The sequence below is a fragment of the Macaca nemestrina genome, chromosome 7, assembly GCF_043159975.1.
Source record: "Macaca nemestrina isolate mMacNem1 chromosome 7, mMacNem.hap1, whole genome shotgun sequence".
Lineage (NCBI taxonomy): Eukaryota > Metazoa > Chordata > Mammalia > Primates > Cercopithecidae > Macaca > Macaca nemestrina.
Genome location: NC_092131.1, coordinates 152527124 through 152551468, shown reverse-complemented (window position 1 = coordinate 152551468; position 24345 = coordinate 152527124). Strand labels below are relative to the sequence as shown.

At 34.5% G+C, this 24345-nt stretch overlaps 1 protein-coding gene and 1 long non-coding RNA gene across 11 annotated transcripts in view; one reads left to right on the top strand and one right to left on the bottom strand.

The window, feature by feature from the left end:
* The window catches only part of LOC105490614 (family with sequence similarity 227 member B), a 283260-nt gene that overhangs the window by 252483 nt on the left and 6432 nt on the right, over window positions 1-24345 (bottom strand). For all 10 annotated transcript variants that reach the window (XR_011625306.1, XR_011625305.1, XM_024795556.2 and 7 more), the window contains 5 exons: window positions 21508-21630; window positions 18068-18121; window positions 11298-11529; window positions 9616-9683; window positions 236-271 (listed from right to left, as the gene is read on the bottom strand). Coding sequence is in view for 8 of the 10 variants with exons in the window: in XM_024795556.2 (XP_024651324.2) it covers window positions 236-271; window positions 9616-9683; window positions 11298-11529; window positions 18068-18121; window positions 21508-21558 (441 nt within the window). In the remaining 2 variants the exon portion in view is untranslated. The remainder of the gene's footprint in view (window positions 1-235; window positions 272-9615; window positions 9684-11297; window positions 11530-18067; window positions 18122-21507; window positions 21631-24345) is intronic.
* Window positions 14115-23059, top strand: LOC139364068 (uncharacterized). The gene is made up of 3 exons (XR_011625308.1): window positions 14115-14228; window positions 17558-17750; window positions 22876-23059. It is a non-coding gene; the product is annotated as an uncharacterized lncRNA (long non-coding RNA).

The window sequence follows — 24345 nt, the reverse complement described above, 5'->3', positions numbered from 1 at the left end:
AAATTGTATTTCCGAACTAATTTTGACATAAACTCAAATGATCAAGACTTTTAGCTAGACTACACATAAATAAATAAAGACTAGGCAGAAAGAGAAAGCTTCTATACCTGTTTCCAACCCTCTCCTCTGGTACCTCTCTCTATATTTAGAGCTATATTTATATTGTTGTAAACGTTATTTTAGTCCTACATAATACACTTGATATACAATCTGGCAGAACAGAAATTTTAAGTACCTCTATATTCTTCTCTGTCTCCATTTCATCTGAAAGCTGGAAAACATTTTAAATAAAATCTTTAAAACTCTAAATTAAAGAAATTTTACATTTAGTAAATTTGTTCAGTTAATTAGTATGCATAGATAAATATAGATACGTGTGTGTGTGTGTGTGTGTGTGTATATATATATATATATATATATATTTTTTTTTTTTTTTTTTCTACAGAGGCCTAAAATACTATTGCTGTGTTTAATACCAGAAATTCAAAGATGACCCTTGCCCTCAAACTAGTTATGGTTCAAAAACGGAATCAGATACATACACAAACAAAACAAATAGAGATAAGGGCTGTAATAAACAAACTACTTATTACAGTTAGGTTCCTGGGAAATAGACTCTCCGGGGAAGTTTAGTGTTCAGAATGTTTATTGCGAATGCCTTTGGAATCAATGCCTTTGGCAGTCAAGGGAAGAGGCAGGATTGGGCAGATGGAGAAATTAGCTATGATGGAGGCCTAATAGCCACAACTGACTCGAAGAAGAGTTCTACAGCTGAAAGTACCGATCATAGTTGTCCCTGGACTGAAATAGCCAAGCCTTTCTGCTCCAACTTGAGCAGTCACTGGATGGTTCCTGGAAAGAAGCTTCCTCAGAAAAGGAAGTTCTCTGGAGGTCAGGAAACCAATGAAGGGACTGACAGTTGAAGGGTGTCCCTTAACAGCACTCTTAGCCTCTAGAGCACAGATCCTTCTTTGAAAGGGAATCCGGGTGGCAAATTTTAATGTCTACTACACTGCTTTATACACATAGATTAGTTTTTCATCATCTAGTCATGTTTATATATATATAAAACATATATAATATACATATACTATAGACAGACATAGATAGCAGGTTAATTTCCACATTCTTACTTACTCCAATAATAACTAAGCTTACAGGTAAGTTTTACACACACAATACCACACATATACACATATTACACATACACATATTTTAGAAAGGAGATGACATATGACATATAAAACAAATTGGAAAGAATGATGTATTGCTTCCAGAAAGAGGATCGTATTATTCTCATTTTTTAAAGTGTACACAGGAATAAGAGAGAGAGACTTTTTAGGAAAAATGAGATCAAATATGATTGAAAAGAAGGCTATGTGCTTGAAAGTTATAGATCAATAAAGATGGGGTCAGAAATGGGACTATATTAAAATAGGAGTCTTCTGTACAACAAAGGAAACAATTAACAGAGTGATGAGACAACCTGTGTAATGGGAGAAAATATTTGCAAACCATTTATTTAATAAGAAACTAATATCCAGAATATATTAGTATTCAAGGAACTAGAACAACTCAACAGCAAAAATAAACAACAAATAATACCATCAAGAAGTGGGTAAAGGATCTGAATATACATTTCTCAAAAGAAGACATACAAATGGCCTATGAAAAATGTTCAACATCACAAATCATCAGAGAAATGCAAGTCAAACCCACAATGAAATATCATCTTATCCAAGTTGGAATGGCTATTACCAAAAAACAACAAATGCTAGTAAGGATGAAGAGAAAAGAGAATTCTTATAATACTATTGGTGGGAATGTAAATTAGTACAGCTATCATGGAAAACAGCACAGAGGTTTCTCAAAAAACTAAAAATAGAACTATCATACAATTAGTCCAGCAATCCCGCTACTCATTGTCTCTCCAAAAGAGAGGAAATCAAAGATATACCTGCACTCTCAGGTTTACTGGAACACTATTCACTACAGCTAAGGTATAGAACCAACCTAAGTTTCCATCAAAGGATAAATAGATAAAATGTGGTATATATACACAATGGAATATTATGTAGCCATTAAATGAATGAAATCCTGTCATTTGCAGCATTATGGATAAAACTGGAGGTTGTCTGTTAAGTGAAATAAGACAGGCACAGAAAGACAAGTATTATGTGTTCTTACTCATATGTGGGCACTTAAAAAGTTTATCTTGTGGAGGTATAGAGTAGAATGGTGGTTACCAGAGGTTGTGAGAAGGGTGTTGGGGGAGTGGAGGGGATTAAGAGAGGTTGGTTAATGTGTAAAAACATATAGTTATTTAGAATGGTTAAGTTCTACTGTTTGATAGCATAGTAGGGCAACTATAGTTAGCAACGATGTCTTATATATTTCAAAATATCTATAAAAGAAGATTTGAAATATTCCTGACACAAAAATGATAGCTATTCTAAATAACCTGATTTAATCATTACACATTGCATGCATGCATCAAAATATCACATGTACCCTATAAATGGGTAAAATGATTATGTATCAATAAAAAAAATGAAGTCAGATTTAATTAAATGTTAAGGTTAATCTCCAAGGTTTATTCTGCAGGAGGAAAAGAAACAGTGGAAGTTTTCAAGCAGCAGAGTTGCAGTAACAAAAACCATAGTTTTTGGTCATATAACCTGAAAAATGAGACCACAAAAATATAAATACATGTTAAAATTCTGATTGATAAATCCAATAAAACTTTTATATTAACAAAAAGAATAACTATTAAAACTTTTGTTAGTATAATTTACCTAAAGGCCATTTCAATAGATTTTGAAAAGTCATTTGATAAAATTAAGTAGTCAGAATTTTAAAACTTCTTTGAAAGGAGCATGCCTTGTAAATGTGAGGAAATACAGAAGAACCTTTTGGCTGAGCAAGTGCCTAGCTACTAACCAGTATGTTTAAGCACCATCTACTGAATCACATCCCAAACTTCAATACTAAAAATATTGTGCAAATACATTTCCCAATAACACTAACGACAATAATTCAGCTACAAAAAAACACCCAAGACAAAGTCTCAGCCCTCTGAAAATATCCAGAAACAAAGTCAACTGACTACGCTCAAACTACACCACAGTTAAAGGAACATCAGCCCACACAGATGAGAAAGAATCAGCACAAGAACTCTGGCAATTCAAAAAGCCAAAGTGTCTTTTTCCTCCAAATGACTGCACTAGTTCCACTAATGGTGCTTAACCAGGTTGAAATGACTGAAATAACAGGCAAAGAATTCAGAACACGGCTAGAAATAAAGATCATGAAAATTCAGGAGAAACTGAAACCGACTCCAAAGAATCTAAGAATTACAATAAAACAATACAGGAGCTGAAGGTTGAAATGATAATTTTAAGAAAGAACCAAACTGAACTGACAGAGCTGAAAAACACACTACAAGTATTTAATAATACAATCACAAGTATTAACAGCAGAATAGACCAAGCTGAGGAATGAATCTCAGACCTCAAAGATTGCTTCTCAGAAATAACTCAGTCACACAAAAATAAATTAAAAATAATGAACAAAACCTCTGAGAAATATGAGATTATGTGAAGAGATCAAATCTATACTCACTAGTGTTCCTGAAAAAGAGGGAGAGAAAAGGAACTTGTAAAACATATTTCAGGACATCATCCATGATAATTTCCCAAACCTCGTCAGAGAGGCCAACATTTAAATTCAGGAAACATAGACAGAACCCTTGTGAGATACTATACAAGATGACTATCCACAAGACACATAGTTATCAGATTCTCCAAGGCTGACACGAAAGAAAAAATATTAAATGCAGCTAGAGAGAAGGGCAGGTAAACCTACAAAGGGAACCTCACCAGGCTAACAGCAGACTTTTCAGCAAAAATCCTACAAGCCAGAAGAGATTGGGGGCCTATATTCAGAACTCTTTTTTTTTTTTTTGAGACAGAGTTTTGCTCTTGTTGCCCAGGCTGGAGTGCAGTGGCACAATCTTGGCTCACTGTAACCTCCCCCTCTTGGGTTCAAGTGATTCTCCTACCTCAGCCTCCCAAGTAGCTGGGATTATGCACCACCGCACCTAGCTAATTTTGTATTTTTAGTAGAGATGGGGTTTCACCATGTTGGTCAGGATGGTCTCAAATTCTTGACCTCACGTGATCCACCTGCCTTGGCCTCCCAAAGTGCTGGATTACAGGCTGAGCCACTGTACCCAGCTGTATTCAGTATTCTTAAAGAAAAGAAATTCCAACTAAGAATTTCCTATCTAGCCAAACTAAGCTTCATAAGTGAAGGAGAAATAAGATCTTTTTCAGATAAGCAAATGTTAAAGGAATTAGTTACCAACATACCTGCTTTGCAAGAGGTCCTTCAGGGAGTGCTAAATACGGAAACCAAAGACTGTTACTAGCCACCAGAAAAACATTATTTAAGTACATACACCAATGACACTAAAAAGCACCCACACAATCAAGTCTGCATAATAACCAACTAACAACAAGACGACAGCCCTAGAGGAACTGTCAGACCTGAGCTATACAAGGTCACCTTGCCCAAAAGATGGGGCCAGTCCATCTTGGGCACCCCATGGTCTACTGGCCTCTCCCAGGGCCCCAGCCTGGCTGCACCTGCTTGCAGTACATACACCAGTGACACTATAAAGCAAACAAACAAATCTGCATAATAACCAGCTAACATCATGATGACAGGATCAAATCAACACATATCAATATTAACCTTGAATGTAAATGGGGGCTAAATGCCCCCATTAAAAGGCACAGAGTGGAAAGCTGGATAAAGAACCAAGATGCATTAGTATGCTATCTTCAAGAGACCCATCTTGCATGCAATGACACACACAGGCTCAAAGTAAAGAAATGGAGAAAAATTTACCAAGAAACTGAGAAACAGAAAAAAGCAGGAGTTGCAATCCTAATTTCAGACAAAACAGACTTTAAACCAAAAAATCAAAACAGACAAGGGAATTACATAACGGTAAAAGTCTCAATTCAACAAGAAGACCTAACTATCCTAAATATGTATGCACCCAAAACAGGAGCAACCAGATTCATAAAGTAAGCTCTTAGAGACCTTCAAAGAAACTTAGACTCCCATACAGTAATACTGGAAGACTTTTAACAGCCCACTGACAGTATTAGGACAGATCACTGAGGCAGAAAATTAACAAAGGTATTCAGGACCTAAACCCAGCACTGGGTCAAATGGACCTGGTAGACATCTATAGAACTCACCACTCCAAAATAATAGAATACACATTCTCATTGCTCACATGGGAAATACTCTAAAATCGATCACATAATTGGGAGTAAAACACTCCTCAGCAAATGCAAAAGAACTGAATTCATGATAGTCTCTTGGACTACACAGCAATCAAATTAGAAATCAAGACTAAGAAATTCACTCAAAACCATACAATTACATGGAAATTGAATAACCTGCTACTGAATGACTTTTAGGGAAAAAAAATGGAATTAAGGCAGAAATCAAGAAGTCCTTCAAAACTAATGAGAACAAAGATATAACATACCAGAATCTCTGGGACACAGCTAAGGCAGTGTTAAGAGGGAAATTTATATCACTAAATGCTGACATCGAAAAGTCAAAAAAGATCTGAAGTTAACAACCTAACATCACAACTAAAAGAACGAGGGAACCAAAAGAAAACCAACCCCAAAGCTAGTAGAAGACAAAAAATAACCAAAATCAGAGCTGAACTGAAGGAGACTGAGGCACAAAAAAACATTAAAAAGATCAACAAATCCAGGACAACTCCTGTTTTTTGTTTTTTTTTTTAATAAACAAAATAGACTGCTAGCTAGACTAATAAAGAGGAAAAGAGAGAAGAATCAAATAAACACAATCAGAAATAATAAGGGAATAGGAGGTTAGAACAAAAGTTTACAGATCATAAAGACCTTGCTGATAAAACAGGTTGTAGTAAAGGAGGCAGCCAAAACCCACCAAAACCAAAATGGCGACAAGAGTGACCAACCTCAAGTCATCCTCACTGCTACACTCCCACCAGTGCCATGACAGTTTACAAATGACATGGCAATGTCAAGAAGTTACCCTTTTTGGTCTAAAAAGGGGAGGCTTGAATAATCTACCCCTTGTTTAGCATATAATCAAAAATAACCATAAAAATGGGCAACCAGCAGTCCTTTGGGCTGCTCTGTCTATGGAGTAGCCATTTTTTCATCCCTTTACTTTTTAAATAAACTTGCTTTCATTTTGCAAAAACATAAAAAAGAAATGATAAGGGGGATATCACCACTGACCCCACAGAAATACAACCATCAGAGAATACTATAAATGCCTCCGTGCACATAAACTAGAAAATCTGAAAGAAACTGATAACCCTCCCAAGACTGAGCCAAAAAGAAACTGAATCCCTGAACAGACCAATAATGAGGTCTGAAATTGAATCAGTAATAAATAGCCTATCAACCTATTAAAGCCCAGGACCAGAAAGATTCACAACTGAATTCTACCAGCTATACAAAGAAGAGCTGATACCATACCTGCTGAAACTATTCCAAAAAATTAAGGAAGGACTCCTCCCTAACTCATTCTATGAGGCCAGCATCATCCTATTATTAAAACCGGGCAGAGATACAACAAAAAAAGAGAACTACAGGCCAATATTCTTGATGAACATTGATGCGAAAATCGTCAACAAAATACTGGCAAATTGAATCCAGCAGTACATCAAAAAGCCTATCCACCACAATCAAGTAGGCTTTATCCTTGGGATGCAAAGTTGGATCAACATATGCAAATCAATAAATGTGATTCATCACATAAATAAAACTAAAATAAAAATCTACATGATTACCTCAATAGATGCAGAAAAGGCTTTCGATAAAATTCAACACCCTTTCATGTGAAAAACTCTCATTAAACTACATATTGAAGGTATATACCTCAAAATAATAATAGCCATCTATGACAAACTTACAGCCAATGTCATAATAAATGGGCAAAAGCTGGAAGCATTCCCCTTGAAAACCGGCACAAGACAAGGATGCCCTCTCTCACCACTTCTATTGAACATAGTATTGGAAGCCCTAGTCAAAGCTATCAGGCAACAGAAAGAAATAAAGAAAGGAAGTCCAATAGACTTCCTTTTAGAAGTCCAAATAGAAATAGAAAGGAAGTCATAACACCCTGTTTTCAGATAACATGATCCTATACCTAGAAAACCCCGTAGTCTCAAAGGCTCCTTAAGCTGATAAACAACTTCAGCGAAGTCTCAGGATACAAAATTAATGTATAAAAATCACTAGTACTCCTATATAACAACAACAGTCAAGCCAAGAGCCAAATCAGAAACATAATCTCATTCACGATTGCCACAGACACACAAAAATATCTAGGAATACTGCTTACCAGGGAGGTGAAAGATCTCTATAAGAACTACAAAACACTTCTCAAAGAAATCAGAGATGACACAAACAAATGGAAAAACATTCCATGCTCGTGAACAGGAAGAATCAGTATCATTAAAATGACCACACTGCCCAAAGCAATTTGTAGATTCAATGCCATTCCTACTACACTACCAATCACATTCTTCACAGAACTAGAAAAGGCTATTTTTAAATTCATATAGAACCAAAAAAAGAGCTCAAATACCCAAGACAATCCTAAGCAAAAACAACAAAGCTGTTCATGCTACTTAACTACAAACTATTATAAACTACAGGGCTACAGCCACCCAAACAGCATGGAACTGGTACAAAAACAGACACATAGACCAATGGAACAGAATAAAGAACCCATAAATAAGGCCACATATCTACAACTATCTGATCTTTGACAAAGCCAACAAAAACCAGCAATGGGAAAAGGACTCTCTATTCAATAAATAGTGCTGGGATAACTGGCTAGCCATATGCAGAAGATTGAAACTGAACCCTTTCCTTGCACCTTATACAAAAGTTAACTCAAGATAGATTAAAGATCAAAATGTAAAACCCAAAACTATGAAAACCCTGGAAGACAACCTAGGTCATACCATTCTGGACGTAGGTATGGGCAAAGATTTCATGACAAAGATGCCAAATGCAATTGCAACAAAAGCAAAAATTGACAAATAGGATCCAATTGAACTAAAGAGCTTCTGCATAGCAAAATAAATTACCAACAGAGTAAACAACCAACCTACAGAATGGGAGAAAATATTTTCAAACTACGCATCTTACAAAGGTCTAATATCCAAAACTCATATGGAACTTAACTAGAAAAAAGCACATAACCCCATTAAAAAGTGGGCAAAAGGCAGGAACTAACAACTTTCAAAAGAAAACATATATGCAGCCAACAAACATGAAAAAAGCTCAACATCACTGATTAGAGAAGTGCAAGTCAAAACCACAATGAGATACCATCTCGCACCCATCAGAATAACTATTATTAAAAAGTCAAAAAATAACAGAAGCTGACGAGGTTGTAGAGAAAAGGGAATGCTTATAATACACAGCTCGTGGGAATATATTAGTTCAGCCACCGTGGGAAGCAGTTTGATGATTTCTGAAAGAACTCAAAAGGAATATATATCATTCTACCATAAAGACACATGTAAATATATGTTCACTGCAGCACTATTCAAAATAGCAAAAGCATGGAATCAACCCAAATGCCCATCAGTGGTTGACGGCATAAAGAAAATGTGGTATATATACACCATGGAATACTATGCAGCCCTAAGAAACAACAAGATCATGTCCTTTGCAGGTATATGGATCCAGCTGGAGGCCATTATCCTTAGCAAACTAATGCAGGAACAGAAAAACAAATACTGCATACTCTCACTTATAAGTGGGAGCTAAATTATGAGAACACATGAACTCATAGAGGGGAACAACAGACACTGGGGCCTATTGAAGGGTGGATGGCAGGGGGAGGCAGAAAATCAGGAAAAATAACTAATGGCCACTAAGTTTAACACCTGGGTGACAAAATAATCTGTACAACAAACCCACATGTCACAACTTTATTTATATAACAAACCTGCACATGTACCCCTGAACTGAAAATAAAAGTTAAATTTTTAAAAATAAAGCATTAAATGAGATGGCTAGACCAATGGTGACACACAGTTTTTCTAGCTCTAACATCATATAATTTTAGAACATATTTTTAAAAAGACTAAGTATCTGAAAGTAATTCAAAAGACTTGCCATTTTTATCAAAATCTCAAAGATTTTTAAAATTGGCAAAGTAATCTAAAGGTCATCAAAAAGAATTAATTTTCAAAAGAAGGGGGCTGATAGGGGACCTGCACTACTAAGTATGATATAAATTATTAAATAACCAAAAAATGGAATAGTATACCTTGAAATAAGTCTTCAAATAACTTGTAGTTATGTGAAGATGCCAATACTCAATAATACTGAGTATGAAAAGAAGGTAAGCACAGCTATCTTTAAAACATAGAGATAGATGATAGATTGGTAACAGTAGACTAAAAGGACATTTAGAAAAATGTTATCAGTGTTCATCTGTGGAAATGTAGTGTTTATATTTTCTGTGAAAATCCAATTTTCAAAGATGATAAAAACATAGATACATTACCATTATCTTTTTTTTCTTATGGTACTTCTTTAGAAATTCCCCATATCTTTCCAATTTTCTATAAGAACCTTTAAGAAAACAAGAATTCACAGTATATTATATATATGTACCTCCTCTAAAAATAAACAAAATTTTAAATACTTTAAATAAATTATATACAAAATTATTCAATGAAATCAATTAGCAATTTTGATAAGCATATGTTAATACACACTGTTAGCTGAATTAATAATTGGAATTATTATATAAAGTATATCTTGTTTCATTTTTCTGAAATACCATGTTCCAACTAACATGTCTGTGGCACTTACTCCTATGTCTAAAGTTTTACGTCAACCCCTCTCTCCTAAAAAAGTCCACATTTTTCAAATAGCTCAGCCACTTACACTTGGTTGTTTCATGGTCACCTTAATTTCAATAAAGTGCAGTACTGTGGAGCATGGCCCAGTGAGACAATATGGTGGGGCTCTGAAGTCAGATAACCTAGATAGACTTGAATCCAAGTTCTGATATCTACATATTGAGGACAATACGTATATAAAACATTACCTTTTCTAGAAAACAGGAGGAAGATATAAAAGGATATGTTCACACTTTGCTTGTGGATATTTTATTTCATTACGAGATGAATTTATACGCACACACGGATGTCTGTATGTGTGTATACAAGATATATATATGTGTGTGTATTTATATATACATACACAGAAGCTATATATAACTTTTATACATTAAAAATACAAAATTTTAAAAATGTATAATTTAAATACAAAAATTTAAAAAGTTAATTTTGAAGTGTATTTAAACACATCTTCAGAATTACACAAATCTAAGTCCAAAAAAGAATATTAAATACAAAAATAACATAATGAATCTAATTTGATATCTAAAAATACTTTATAAGTACAATTAATATCATTTTCAAGACATCTATATGGCAAATTTGCCCATTAAATCAAGAATAAGACAAGAATAAGTATTTAAAACTATTCTGGAAATGCTCATACAATTAGATAAGAAAAATGTTATACAAATATCGAAAAGTAAAAATTATCATTACTTGCTGTACGCTTTGTCATTCATGCAGTTATTCCATAGTGAATACCAGCGACTCCTACAAACTAGCCTGCGAGCCCATATAGGTTAACTATCACCCCTTTTACTTTCAGTTTTAGATATTTCTGTTCTATCCTGACCCTTGCTGATATGTTTGTTTCCAGTAGGAATATTAATTGATGCAATCTTGCTCTCCTGTTTTTGTAATACTCTGTACCTCCACTCCACTTTAACAAAAGCTTAACAGTTTAACAACTGTTTTAAGGCTTTGTTTTAGTAATGCTTCCTTTGAAACCACATATTTATGTTCAACTAAAAAGATCTGTATTGAACCATTTTGAAATGAAGAGGTTTTAAAATAAGATATTTTTAAAATTTATTTTATACCTTGGAATTTCATTATTTATGAGATTACACACAAACACACACACACACAGACAACTGACCAACCATTACTTTACTAATACAAAAAATAAGGACGGGCCAGGTGCACTGGCTTATGCTTGTAATTCCAACACTTCTGGAGGGTGACTCAGGAGGATCACTCGAGGCCAAGATTTGGAGATCAGCCTGGGAAACATAGTGAGACTCCATTTCTATAAAAGATAAAAATAAATAAGGCTCACTTGTCTCAGAAATCATGCTTTTCCACTTAAATATTTTAGAGGTGTGGTTTTGCAAAATAAGTGAATATTCCTTTAATTTTGATTCCATGATCAAAAGTGCTTCAAATATTCGAGGAACATTTTCCCATAGGTGTGTATAAATTGAAACAAATGAACTATCTTCTTTTATTTTTTTCAGAGTACATGACCATTCATCATCATCTCTAAAATGGATTTCCCTTGGCCAATAATCCTGCAAAAAATGTGAAAGAGAGAATACAGCTTAAGTCATTTTTAATGAATTTAAATAATAGAGTTCAAAACCAATGAGCTATAATTGAGATTTTATTCCACAGAATTGTTTTTAAATTACTTTTTAAAAATTTGAAACAATCACAAACATCATAAAAGTTACAAGTGCTTTACTAAAACTATTTTCCTGAATCATTTCAGAATAATTTGCTTATATGATAGCCCATCATCCTTTAAAACTTCAGTGTATAGTTCCGAAAACCAAAAACATTCTCCTACATAATAAATGCAACCATTAAAATCAGGAAATTGGCACTGATACATTATTTATATTTAATACAAAGACTCTACTCAAGTTTCAGTGGAACCAATTATGCCCTTTATAGCAAAAGAATCTAGTTCAGAATAAAAATGTTAGGTTTTGACTTCATGTCTCTTTGGTCCCTTTCAGTCTACGACTGTTCCATAGTATCTGTGGGGATGCGAAGGGAGAAGATTAGAAGAGATAATTTTAATTTATTTTCATTTATTTTCTAGTTTTATTAAAGCATAAAATTTTAAATATTTATGGTGCACAATGTGAAGCTTCGATAAATGTATACACTGTGCAATGACTGCCAAAAAGGTAATTAACATATCCATCACCTCGCACAGTTAACGTGTGTGTTGAGAACATTTAAGATCCACTCTTTTAGCAATTTTCAAGTACACAATACATTATTATTAACTATGATCATCATGCTGACCAATTGATCCCCAGAATTTATCTATTCTGTCTGAAACTTCCCACCCTTTAATCCATTTCTCCTTTTCTTTCACAAGCCCCAGTAAGACTCCATTCTACTTTCTGCTCCTATGAGTTCCATTTTTATACATTGCACTTATAAGTGAGGTCATGCCACAGTTTCCTTTTGGTGCCTGGCTTATTTTTTACATAAGCTGGGATCCATGGCAAAGTTATGTGCTCAGTTCACTCTCCTTTCCCTTTCCCACATGAAAGGTATCTCCCTCCACACTGTTTTGCCCTTGCTTGGTAACTTGAAAATGTCCTTCCTAACCTCTTCAAGGTATCTTTTCTTATTTCTGTGCTACGCCTAGGACTCCCATATAGTGAAGGCTAGTAATATCTCAGCTGGATTCCTTAGCTCTTATAAAGGTCTTTTTCTTGCAAAGATAGTTGTTCAAATTGATATTTCTGCAAAGGGATAAAGGCTATTTTGCCATCTTCCTGGAGTCATTCCTCCTCAGTCTTTTTCTTTTTCTTTTTTTTTTTTTTTTAACTTTTATATATTCAAAGCCATGAGTTCACACTGATGCCTCTAATTCCAATTCTAACCATTCTAGTTTTCTCTCTTTCCATATTATAATTGCCATCCCTAACAATTAAAAACCTAGCTGCCATTATCTTTAATATATTTACTCATTTGATCAATCCTTTTATGTAACCAATCTCTCATATTTGCTCCCAGACTCTTCCCTACATGGATACCCTTTTCATACTACTTGGGCTCTAATACTCCATGTCAGGTTGCCAATTCTGCGAGGACATCCTCCTTACCCCCATTTGATCTCTGACCTCCCACATCAGAGTGAAGGCTACCTTCCTCTTCTCCCTTTATGTATGAATATCATCATCATTCCCTTGGATTCTGATACCTGTGGTGTCACATGGACATCCTCACCACCATTGTTGGACTCAGAAATCTTGCTCAGGGCCACCACAGCAAACCCTTCTTTCTCAATGTGGAAGCCTGCCTTGTGTGGCCGCCAAATAGCTTTAATACTAAATTGTTTAGGAAAGGAAGGAGATGGAATCAAAGGGAAACAAGGGAAATGAAGAGAAGAAGGGAAGTGGAACCACAACATTAATATTTGCAAATCTAAGTATAAGATCTTTTAATATAATCAAATAATAGCAAAACAAAGAAAGTCAACATAATTAAAAGCTTATGAATAAGAGAATACGTTTTGGAATGGTGGGAGACTTGTGTAGGATGAAACTCTGCAATGGAGTTTGGGTAAAATACACTGGGGACTTAGCTTAAGAGGAAGAAATCTGAAGTCTGCAGATCAGAAATTTCAAACCCACCTAGGGCTGTGCCATCTCCTTTTCTCTTCCTTTAAAAGCAATCCTAAACTCATCATACACGTGTTCATTTATTAACTGTGCTAACAGTAAGATATGAAAATAATATCCAGTGTTTAACACTGGAAAACTTTTCCAAAAAGGTCCCTCTGTCATTTTGAAAAAAAGAGTGTTATATAAATACGTAAGTGCCCTCTTTCAAATCCTGTAAATGTGTATCTTAAATAAGACACATAGCCACTTGGGAAAGTTTTCCAGCATTGAAATGTGGAAAATTGTGTCAAAAATTTAAAAGACTTTGAAGAATAAGAAAAGGTCACAGGGCAAAATCCCTGAAGACAAACACTGTCAATTTAGAATGGCAGATACTTTGAAAACATAGTCCTTATGAGTCATGTGTTGCTGTTGTTAGGGGAGTTGAGAGAGTAGGAAGAGGCTAAAAGGAATTTGAAAAGATGTTATAATATGTACAAATCTTTATGAAAATGTATTCTTTATGTCAGGCTTGAGATATCACAATCCTTTTTCCCAAGATATTGAAATATTATGAGCTGAATAAAGTTTCCAGAAATTCTACAAGGCTGATGAGACTCTGTCTTCTCTACATTACCCAGGTAATCAAGGGATTGACTGGTATCCCAAAGCCATTAATACAAAGAAGGTGATTTTTAAATTCTTTTAATGAATTCTTTGTGGCTGTATTATTAAATGGATACCAGATGATTATATTGAAGTAGATCATATCTTATAGCAGATCATAATCTATTTTCCCCATTTCATTTCTCTATTACCTTCCTTCCTTATTCCTTTATATTTTGCCTTCAGTAAGATACCTCTTGAATAGAGTGTTATCTAAAAAATAAATTTTGTGGCCAGACCTAAAAAGGCAAACTGAGTCAACTAGCAGCTAACAGGCAGATGAGATGTCAGGCAGCTCATACTGCCAGAAAGGAAATCAACACTACTACTAGAGTATGAGCATCCAGAGTCTATGGTGATTATATTAATTAAAAGTAAAAAAATGTATTCAAATCCCAAAGGAACAAAAGAATTGGACTAGAAGTTATTGTTCCCTATGGAGTTAAATTCTACATTATAGTACTGTGGTCCTTACTGATAAGTAAGAAGAACATTTATCTTATTTAAAACAGGGTCAGTGAAGCAAGAACTGGCTATGTCTTTGTTATGTTTATTTTAATTACTGCAATTAACTATGGCAGTGGCAGAAGCACAAATTATTATATGCTAATACAAAACTAGAGATGGAGAAGGGAGAGTAGACAGACAAAAGGGCTCTCGTGGAGTTTAGAGACGAATTTTTTTTATTGAATATATAGTTAAATCTTCACCCATGTCCCAAAGCCCAAGAGACAATGCTGAAGTATCAAACAAAAGGTAAGAAATAAGAAGCATGACTAGAATTAGTAGGAAAAGTGACTATTATTTAGCTCTTCTTCCCTTATATTAAGCTTTGATATAAGGATTTAAATGGATTAATGAATAAATAAATGAATAAACAAATAAGCAAATAAATCAGGCTATTCCCTCAATAAAGAGAATGGGATTGAAATAATTATTTTCTCTATCATAAAATAATTTTGATCCTCTAAGAAAAATCATAGCATGGATCTGAGTACTCTCCAGATACAGATTACAAATCTAACAGGCCTGTTAACAAAAATTAACATTGATGAACTAAGAGAAGATGAATTAAAGTTCTACCAGATAAAAGTTGCATGGACACAGAAAAAAGGTAGTCAGAAATAAATAACACAAAAAATAAAAAGTATAATAAATAAATATGGAAGAAATTGGAATCAATATTTTAGTACTTGAAGAACCAAAAAGAGTTTTTTAAAGTGTGATAGTAAAGAGAAATGAGACAAAAAGGAGGAAGATAATACAGATTCCATAAGAGCAGAAATTTTTGTCTTTGTTCATTGCTGTAACTCCAGTGTCCAGAAAAATATTGCACAAATAGTGGGTAGTGAACAGAAATAACTAAACGAGTGAATGAATAGGATAAGAGAGCTGACACTGATACAACAATAGTGGAAAAAGAAGTTATAAAAATAAACTATAAAAATATTTTTATAAAAATAAAACTAGAAACAGAATTGTGATGGAGTAAAGGGAATGTGGGAAATGACCAACAGAGAAATGAGAGGATAAAAACAATTGAAGATAAAAAGATAACACGGAAGTATAACAGGAGATAGGAAGAGGTGAAAGAGAGTAGATGATATAAAATATTAAAATTACCAAAAAAGATAGAAATGGTAGGAACTGGCAAAAAAGAGAAGACTTTAGATGATATGATAAAAGATTAAGTAGAAGACAAGAGAAACCAGTAGCTAACATGTAGGTTGCAAGTACTGTTATAATGCTAGTTAATAGCAGAGCTTGGATTAATAATATGCTTCAATTCTAAAAGAATAACAGCTCCACGAGGGCAGGCATCTTTGCTTGTTTTTATTCACTGATGTATCTTAAGCATCTATGTGCCTGGCACATAGCAGGTGTTCAAAAATATTTCTTAAATGAATTCATGGCAGTCACTACTTTTTTTTTTTTTTTTTTTTTTTTTGAGACGAGTCTTGCTCTATCACCCAGGCTGGAGTGCAGTAGCGCAATCTCGGCTCACAGGAAGCTCCGCCTCCCAGGTTCACGTCATTCTCCCGCCTTAGCCTCCGGAGTAACTGGGACTACATGCGCCCACCACTACGCCCGGCTAATTTTTTTGTGTTTTTTAGTAGAGACGGGGTTTCACCGTGTTAGCCAGGATGGTCTCTATCTCCTTACCTCATGATCCACCCGCCTCAGCCTCCCAAAGTGCTGGGATTACAGGCGTGAGCCACCGCGCCCGGCCAGCAGTCATTACTTTTTTACCATCGTCTATTAGACAAAGACTTTGTATAGCAAACAAAAAATTAAACATCTAGTGATTTTATTCCTGAATATTTTCAAATATCCAATAGTTTGGCAACGTATAAACATACTCAAACCATAAAAAATAACTACAGAATGTGAGTATTTGGTTGTGAAATTCAGACAATAAGAAAAGATTTACAGATAAACCTATAAATGACAAAATGATACAAATGGATATGTTGTTTTATCAAATGCTATCTGATAAAAATTGAAGGCTATAAATACAGCCTTTGAATACAAATATAAATATGTCCTTTGCATACAAAGATGATACTACTGACATACTATTAATAAGACATGGTTTGATTTGGTTTTATCCTATATTTAGTGAAGAGCTGGCATAAACCTATTATCTTGATTTGATTGGTATCACTCTCAATTTAAACACAGGGATTACATATTTACTACTTCAAATAATTAGAATTTTTTATTTAAAATCATAGGTCCTCAAACATGTATAATAATACAGTCTCCATTATTTGCTGAATTTAGCTTAATTTTAACTTAAAACTTAAAACATTAAAAAGTCCTGAAACATTGTCATTAGGCTGCAGCATATTTGCATCATTATTTAAATCAAAAATAGTTACAAAAAGTTTGTCCTGAAAGTATTTCAACATACTTAGCTACACCATGTGACTGAAGTAAACTTTTGTAACTAGGAATGTTTTCATCCAAGCGCAATCCTTTCCCAAAACATTGAAAGTAAAAACAAAAAAACCAAAAAAACAAAACAAAACAAAAAAAATCTTATCTAAACAAATATAAAAACAGAAAATATATATTTAAAAGTAGATATTTCCGAAACTACATTGTTAGCAGTTTAATCACAGCAAACACTATTTATATTTAAGCATAAATAAATGTAGATTATTTATATTCCAATCCACTCAAAATACAAACATACCTCATTAAAAAGCCATCTTTTCTCTGTTTTCTATACTGACATGTTTATTCTGACCCTTACTTGACATTCCTCAATGCAAAACAAATATGACCTTCACACTTGCAGGTGCATGGATCCAAGGGAAGACTTAGCGAGTCCAAAACTCTAGGCGAAGTCAATAATTAAACATAACAATGGAAACTGAACTTTCAACAGGAAAACACATTTTGAATTTTTCACTCTGATTCAATAATCAGGGAATATTGATGTAACACCTCTACAAATTACCTGTCTCAGGTGTGGTGCATAAATAAATGAGGTAAGTAAGCATAATTGTTGGATATTCTTTAAGGTGTAAATACATAAGACAAAAATCTTACATTAACAAAAGTATATAGAAATGTCTGTATAGGGCTAGAATTTTTTTAATGTGAAAAAGAGAATAGAATGTTGACAAGAGGGAAAGACTACAACATACAGCCTACTCAAAGGACATAAGTATTTATATACACACTTTCCACATTGAAACATATTTCAGAAATTTCTAGTCTTAAAGTTTGTTCTAAGCCTTCTACATCTCCATAACTGATATTTTAAAATGATATATTGGCACAGAAAATAAGATGCTCTACTCACCCAATTTTGAAACTTTAAGAATTCTTCAATGCTCTTTGGAGGTTCTTGCATTTTCTAATAAAGTAATATCAATATTGTTTATTGGCATTAACTCACTAGACTATTCATAATATTTACAAATAATTTACTCAAATGAAAAAATAAGTTATCATTTTTAGAGCAGGAAGATATCATAAAATGTTCACTTTGTACCATCCCTCCACTTTGAAAAGGGACACACATAAATGTTTAAATTCTTAGCCTCCAAACCAAATTTTATAATAGGCTTCCCTCTTATACACTAGCCCTAGAGAAAAACTCCACATGAATCTTGCTTAAGGTCCTCATTTCAGATTCCTAAAAGAGTTCCAAGATATTTTGGGCTATCATGGATAGTCTCTATAATAAATCCAGAGCCAAAAATATAATATGTTCTTGCTGATAAAGTATTTTAAAAAGTTAACTAGTTACATAGTTAAAATAAATTTAAATGTTTGGATGTTCCAGTCTAATAGAAAAAAGTCACATTTTTAGTATTCTTTGTGATTTCAAATGTATTCAACATTAGACAAACTAATTTTAATCCAGACCACATCTTTCTCCTTTGTGCCTTAGAGACTTTGCCTACATTCTTTCTTCTGCCTAGAAGTCTCCCTTTCCCAAACCCTCTTCTTCCAATCCTTTCTTGGCCTATTTAACTCTTACTTCAAATAACAAATTAAAAGTCACTTTGTCCATCAAGCCTTTCTTATCCCCCAAAGTTTTCTCCATGGTAACATACAGCAGATTATCTCTATGAGGACAGAAACTATGGTGCAATCACAGTTTCACACAGTGGCTGGTTCATAGTCAATGCATAATAAGTACTTGCAGTGTGCATAAATGAAAGCATAAATGAGTAGATGAATGTCAGAAATGTATAGGTACTTGAAAAATAATAAAAATACTCCTAGAGAATGAAAATCCAGTGAGAAGGCAATAATAAGAAGAATTCAGAAGTCTAATGCCCTAATATCCATGGTGATATCACTGAAAAGATTGTATTACATTTTTATTTATTAAAACACATATTTCATATCAATATATAAAGTGGTCAAGATTACAGAATCACATGTTCATGTTTTAGAAAATAATTTCTAAAAAATAATTACATATTTGAGTTGGGGGATATTTCATTCATCTAAATATATGATGAGTATAAGAAAATATATAACTGATAATACAAGAAGAAGATAAACAGTGTATGTGACAACCATTATAGAAAATGAGTATTCAGTGAGGGTTAAAAAATTAAACAATTGAACTCATAGAGATAGAGGTAGAATGATGGTTGCCAGAGGCCGGGAAGGGAATGGAAAGTGAGGGGAAAGTAGGTATGGTCAATGGGTACAAAAATATAGTTTAGGGTCAAGCACAGTAGCTCATGCCTCTAATACCAGCACACTTTGGGAAGCCAAGACAGGAGGACTGCTTGAGCCCAGGAGTTTGAGACCAGCTTGGGCAACACAGCAAGAGCCCATCTCCATAAAAAAGAAAAAAAAAGTAAAACAAAACAAAACAAAACAGAGTGTCCAGGCATGGTGGCTCACGTCTGTAATCCCAGCACTTTGGGAGGCCAAGGCAGGTGGATTGCTTGAGGTAAACAGTGCCAGAGACCAGCCTGGCCAACGTGGTAAAACCCCCGTCTCTACTAAAAACACAAAAAAAGTAGCCAGGTGTCCTAGCTACTCGAGAGGCTGAGATGGGAGAATCGCTTGAACCCCAGAGGCGGAGGTTGCAGTGAGCCAAGATTGTGCCACTATACTCCAGCCTGGGTGACACAGCGAGACTCTCTCTAAAAAACAGACAGACAAATAAAAAGAGCTAGAGAGAATGAATATGATCTAATATTTGATAGAACAATTGGCTAACTATAGTCAACAATAATTTAGTGTACCTTTTGAAATAAATAAAAGAGTATAATTGGAATGTCTACAACACAAATAAATGATAAATGCTTGAAATGATGGATACCCCGCTTACTCTGATATAATTATTATATACTGTATGTACCAAAAGTTATCTCATGTATGCCATAAATATATATATACTTACAATATACCCTTAAAAATTAAAAATAAAGATTTTAAAAAGGAAAACAAATGTTTAGACAGAAGCAAAGATGCATAGAGATGTGAAGAAAATGTTATGGGAAACAGGGAACTCTAGAGCTAGTCTGATTGAAAAGAGTAAGAGATATGAGAGACGGTGTGCACAAAAAGCTTACAGACAGAAAAATACTCATGATATAATATCTTCAGGGATAGCGGGTATAGCAGTTTGGCTAAAAGGAACTTGCAATACATTTACAAATGTACAGAATTAAACTTAATGAAAACAATTTAAGTATTGACTTTTTTTTTCTTATAATGGCTGTCAAACCACTCCAAGTACAAAGCACCACAAGTAATATGCACATTTAATTAAAGGGAATTAGAAAAGTGGATTAAGAAAGTGAAACTTGCATAGTGAAGTTCTAACTAATTTCAAAAATTCCATGTTTCTCTTGGGGTAAAATTAAAATAAGGTAAAGTATAAATTAAATAGATTTCTACTTTTGGTAGGATGTAGAAGGATATAAAACACCTATACTTCCATGATAACAGTAAGACAAACTTGGACCAAAAAAAAAAAATCATACTTTTCTATGAGATTAGTGAAAAGTGGTGAATGACAGGAGGCAGGATGAGTTAAATAACTTGTAAACATTCAGAGTCCCTTGTTCAAAATTATTAAGAGTTTGAAGATAATAACATCAGAGCATTAGACCAAATGCATGGTACTTCTCAGCATAAGGCCCTGTGCTACTGCAGAAATTGTAAACCCATGAAGCTGAAAACAAGTGTAATTGTCCTATAGAATTAATGTTTATGGTTTCTTTAAATAAATATAGAAATTAATCCTCCTAGTCTTAAAACTTAAGAAGGTTACATTGGTCTTATCTGAGTTCCTTTCCCAGAAAACTAACCATCAAGCCTCCCAGATAGTGTCAAGGAACTAAAACGTACCAAATCACTATATCTTGACAATTAGCCTCTAGACTCCTTACCATCGCCCATCATGATTGCCTAACTGACCACCTGTTTCCTGTTAACCAACTCCTCCTCCCCACCACTCCCTAATTTCTGTTTTCCCACACATGGTTACATTTCTTCCCTGCTCTAGAAAACTCTAATTTTAGTCAGGGAGATGGATTTGAGACTGATCTCCCATCTCCTTGGCTTCAGCACCCTATTAAAGCTTTCTTCCTTGGCAATACTCATCTCAGTGATTGGCTATGTATGCAGCGAGCATTAAGACCTAGACCAAACCCTTGGTGTTTCACTAACAAAGCCAGCTCTACCTGGGAGCCCTGATTACCTAAAACTCCAAGAGAAATATAAACTTTGTAAGTGAACGTAAAGCTGTGGAAGCTTCCTTACCTTGGGGCCAGCTCTGCTGCTCTTCCTTTGACATGTTCGTTGGCCTGCCATGGTACAGTAACTTTGCAGAAATGAAGAGAAATCAGCTGGGTCTTAGGCATCAATGTGAGTTGGTCGACCAAACTGGGGTATGAAAGATACCCAAATGCAAAAATAAATGACTCAGCCAAACAATCCCTTTTCCCCTCACCTCCAAACCTCACTTCTGACTTTTACCAAGTCATACAGTTTAACTCTGTATCTCCACTCAAATCTCACGTTGAACTGTTGGAATCCCCAGTGTTGGAGGTGGGGCCTGGTGGGAGGTGACTGGATCATGGGGGTGGTTTCTAAAGATTTTGCAACATCCCCCCAGTGCTGTTTTGTGATAGACTTCTCACGAGATCTGGTTGTTTAAAAGTGTGTAGCACCTCCCCCTTCACCCTTTTCCTCCTGCTCCAGCCATGTAGGACGCGTCTGCTTCCCCGACGCGTCTGCTTCCCCTTCACCTTCTGCCATGATTGTGAGTTTCCTGAGGCCTCCCCATCCATGCTTCCTGTACAGCCTGTGGGACTATGAGTCAATTAAACTTCTTTTCTTTAAAATTACCCAGTCTCCGGTAGTTCTTTATAGCAATGTGAGAATGGACTAATGCACCAAGAAAGCAGCAGGGGACGAGGGGCTGGAAAACATATTCAGCTCATGAAGCTGGAGGTTCTACTATGTCATATGACAAAGGGCATGCATATAACAAGAAATGGACAAGGGAAGGCTAATGATATAAGCTATTATACTGTTTATAAGAAAAATTGGTCTGAATTTTTCTATCTTATAATGTGAAGATTTGGAATTAAGGCTATTATGGTCTCAAAAAAAATGAGTTGGGAAATGCCTCTGTTTTTTCTATTATCTGAAAGAATTTAAAAATCTGAAAGATCAGTACTATTCCTTCCTTTCTTCCTTAAATGTTTGGTGGACACTGCTAGTTATGTTCCCTGAACCTGAACCTGAAATTATGGGGGAGTTTTAAATTAAGGATACTGTAATGGACCTAATCATGCCTCCACCCCAAATTCATATGTTGAAGCCCTAACATTTAACAATATGTGACTTTATTTGGAGATGGAGTCTTTGAGGAGACAATTAAGGTTAAAAGAGGCTAAAAGAGGGGGGCTCTAATATGATTGGTGTCATTATAAGAACAGACACCAGAGAGCTTGCTTGCTCATGTTCTCTCTCCATATACACGCAAATATTTTATCTGTGAAGGTATCTAGAACTGTGAAATAATAAACTTTGTGTTGTTTTAAATCACTTTGCTTGTTTGCTGTTACAGCAGCAATAAGAAACTAATATGAGGCGAAAGAGTGAATTTTTTTTTTTTTTTAGTATTTTGCAGATGTGAAAAATGTCACAACTTAACTGATGGTCTGTCTATATAAGAGAAGAGGCTTTGTAAGGACGTAGTGAGAAGGCAGTGGTCTACGAGCCACGAAGAGAGGCCTCACTAGAAACTAACACTGATGGCACCTTGGTCTTGGACTTTTGGCCTTTAAAACTGTGAGAAAATAAACTACAGTTGTTAAGTCATCCACTCTGTGGTATTGTATTATAGCATCCTAGGCAGACTAATACATAAGCTATCAAAATTAATATAGGATCATTCAGCTATTCTATTACTTCTTAATTTTGGTAAATTATCTTTCAAGAAAAATTAAAATGTCAGGTATTTTGATATAAATATTTATTCTTAATATCCTCTTATTGTCTTTACAATCTATAGTGTCTGTGGTGATGTTTCATTTTTCATTTCTGAAATTTGTACTTTTCTTTATCTTGGTCAGTCTAGCTAAAGGCTTATCAATTTTATTAATCTTTGCAAAGAACTAGTTTTGGCCTTGTTGCTTTTCTTTAGTGCATATTTGTTTTTAATTTCATTGATTTATTCTTATCTTTATTGTCCCTTTCCTTCTTTAAATGTTTGAGAAACTTCCAATGATAAACCCTGCTCTACCATGAAGCTGAATGCTTGACAAATTCCTGTTCAGACACCATGAGGCTTTCTATCACCATTTTAATCCCTGTATTTCAAAATGGATAGAAAGTTAAAGATTATTAGATATTTATGGAATAATTGTGAAATAAAAAACATAAAAACAAAAAAATAGAAATAAAAAAATGACTAAAAATAAAATCTAGGCATGTACAGACAATGTGGGGAACAGAAGGAAACTTCAAAAAAGTCTTTAAGATTCTTAGAGAGCTATAATAAGATAATGCATCCCTGAAACCAAAACTTCATGTTATAAATGAATACAGAAGAGAAAATGCGAAGTACAAATATAATGATATAAATTATCCAACAACAGTCTAGTGAAAAACAGCTGAAGAAATCTTCTAGAAACTAGAACAAAAATGTTAAAGTAAGCAAGAATCAGAGGATAAAAGAACAGTAAGTTAGAGGATTATGCCAGGAAAATGACTTTCAATCTGTAAATTTAAATATAGACAGAGCATCAATTGTGTGGCATTTTTCAGATTTGCAAGATACTAAAAAAAAAAATTCTCCTCATAGTAGTTTCTTACTGCTGCTGTAACAAACAGCAAAGTGCCTTAAAAAATCACAGTTTATTGATTCTTCCTATCCATGAGCATGGTATGTTCTTCCATTTGTTTGTGTCCTCTTTGATTTCACTGAGCAGTGGTTTGTAGTTCTCCTGGAAGAGGTCCTTTACATCCCCTGTAAGTTGGATTCCTAGGTATTTTATCCTCTTTGAAGCAATTGTGAATGGAAGTTCATTCATGATTTGACTCTCTGTTTGTCTGTTACTGGTGTATAAGAATGCTTGTGATTTTTGC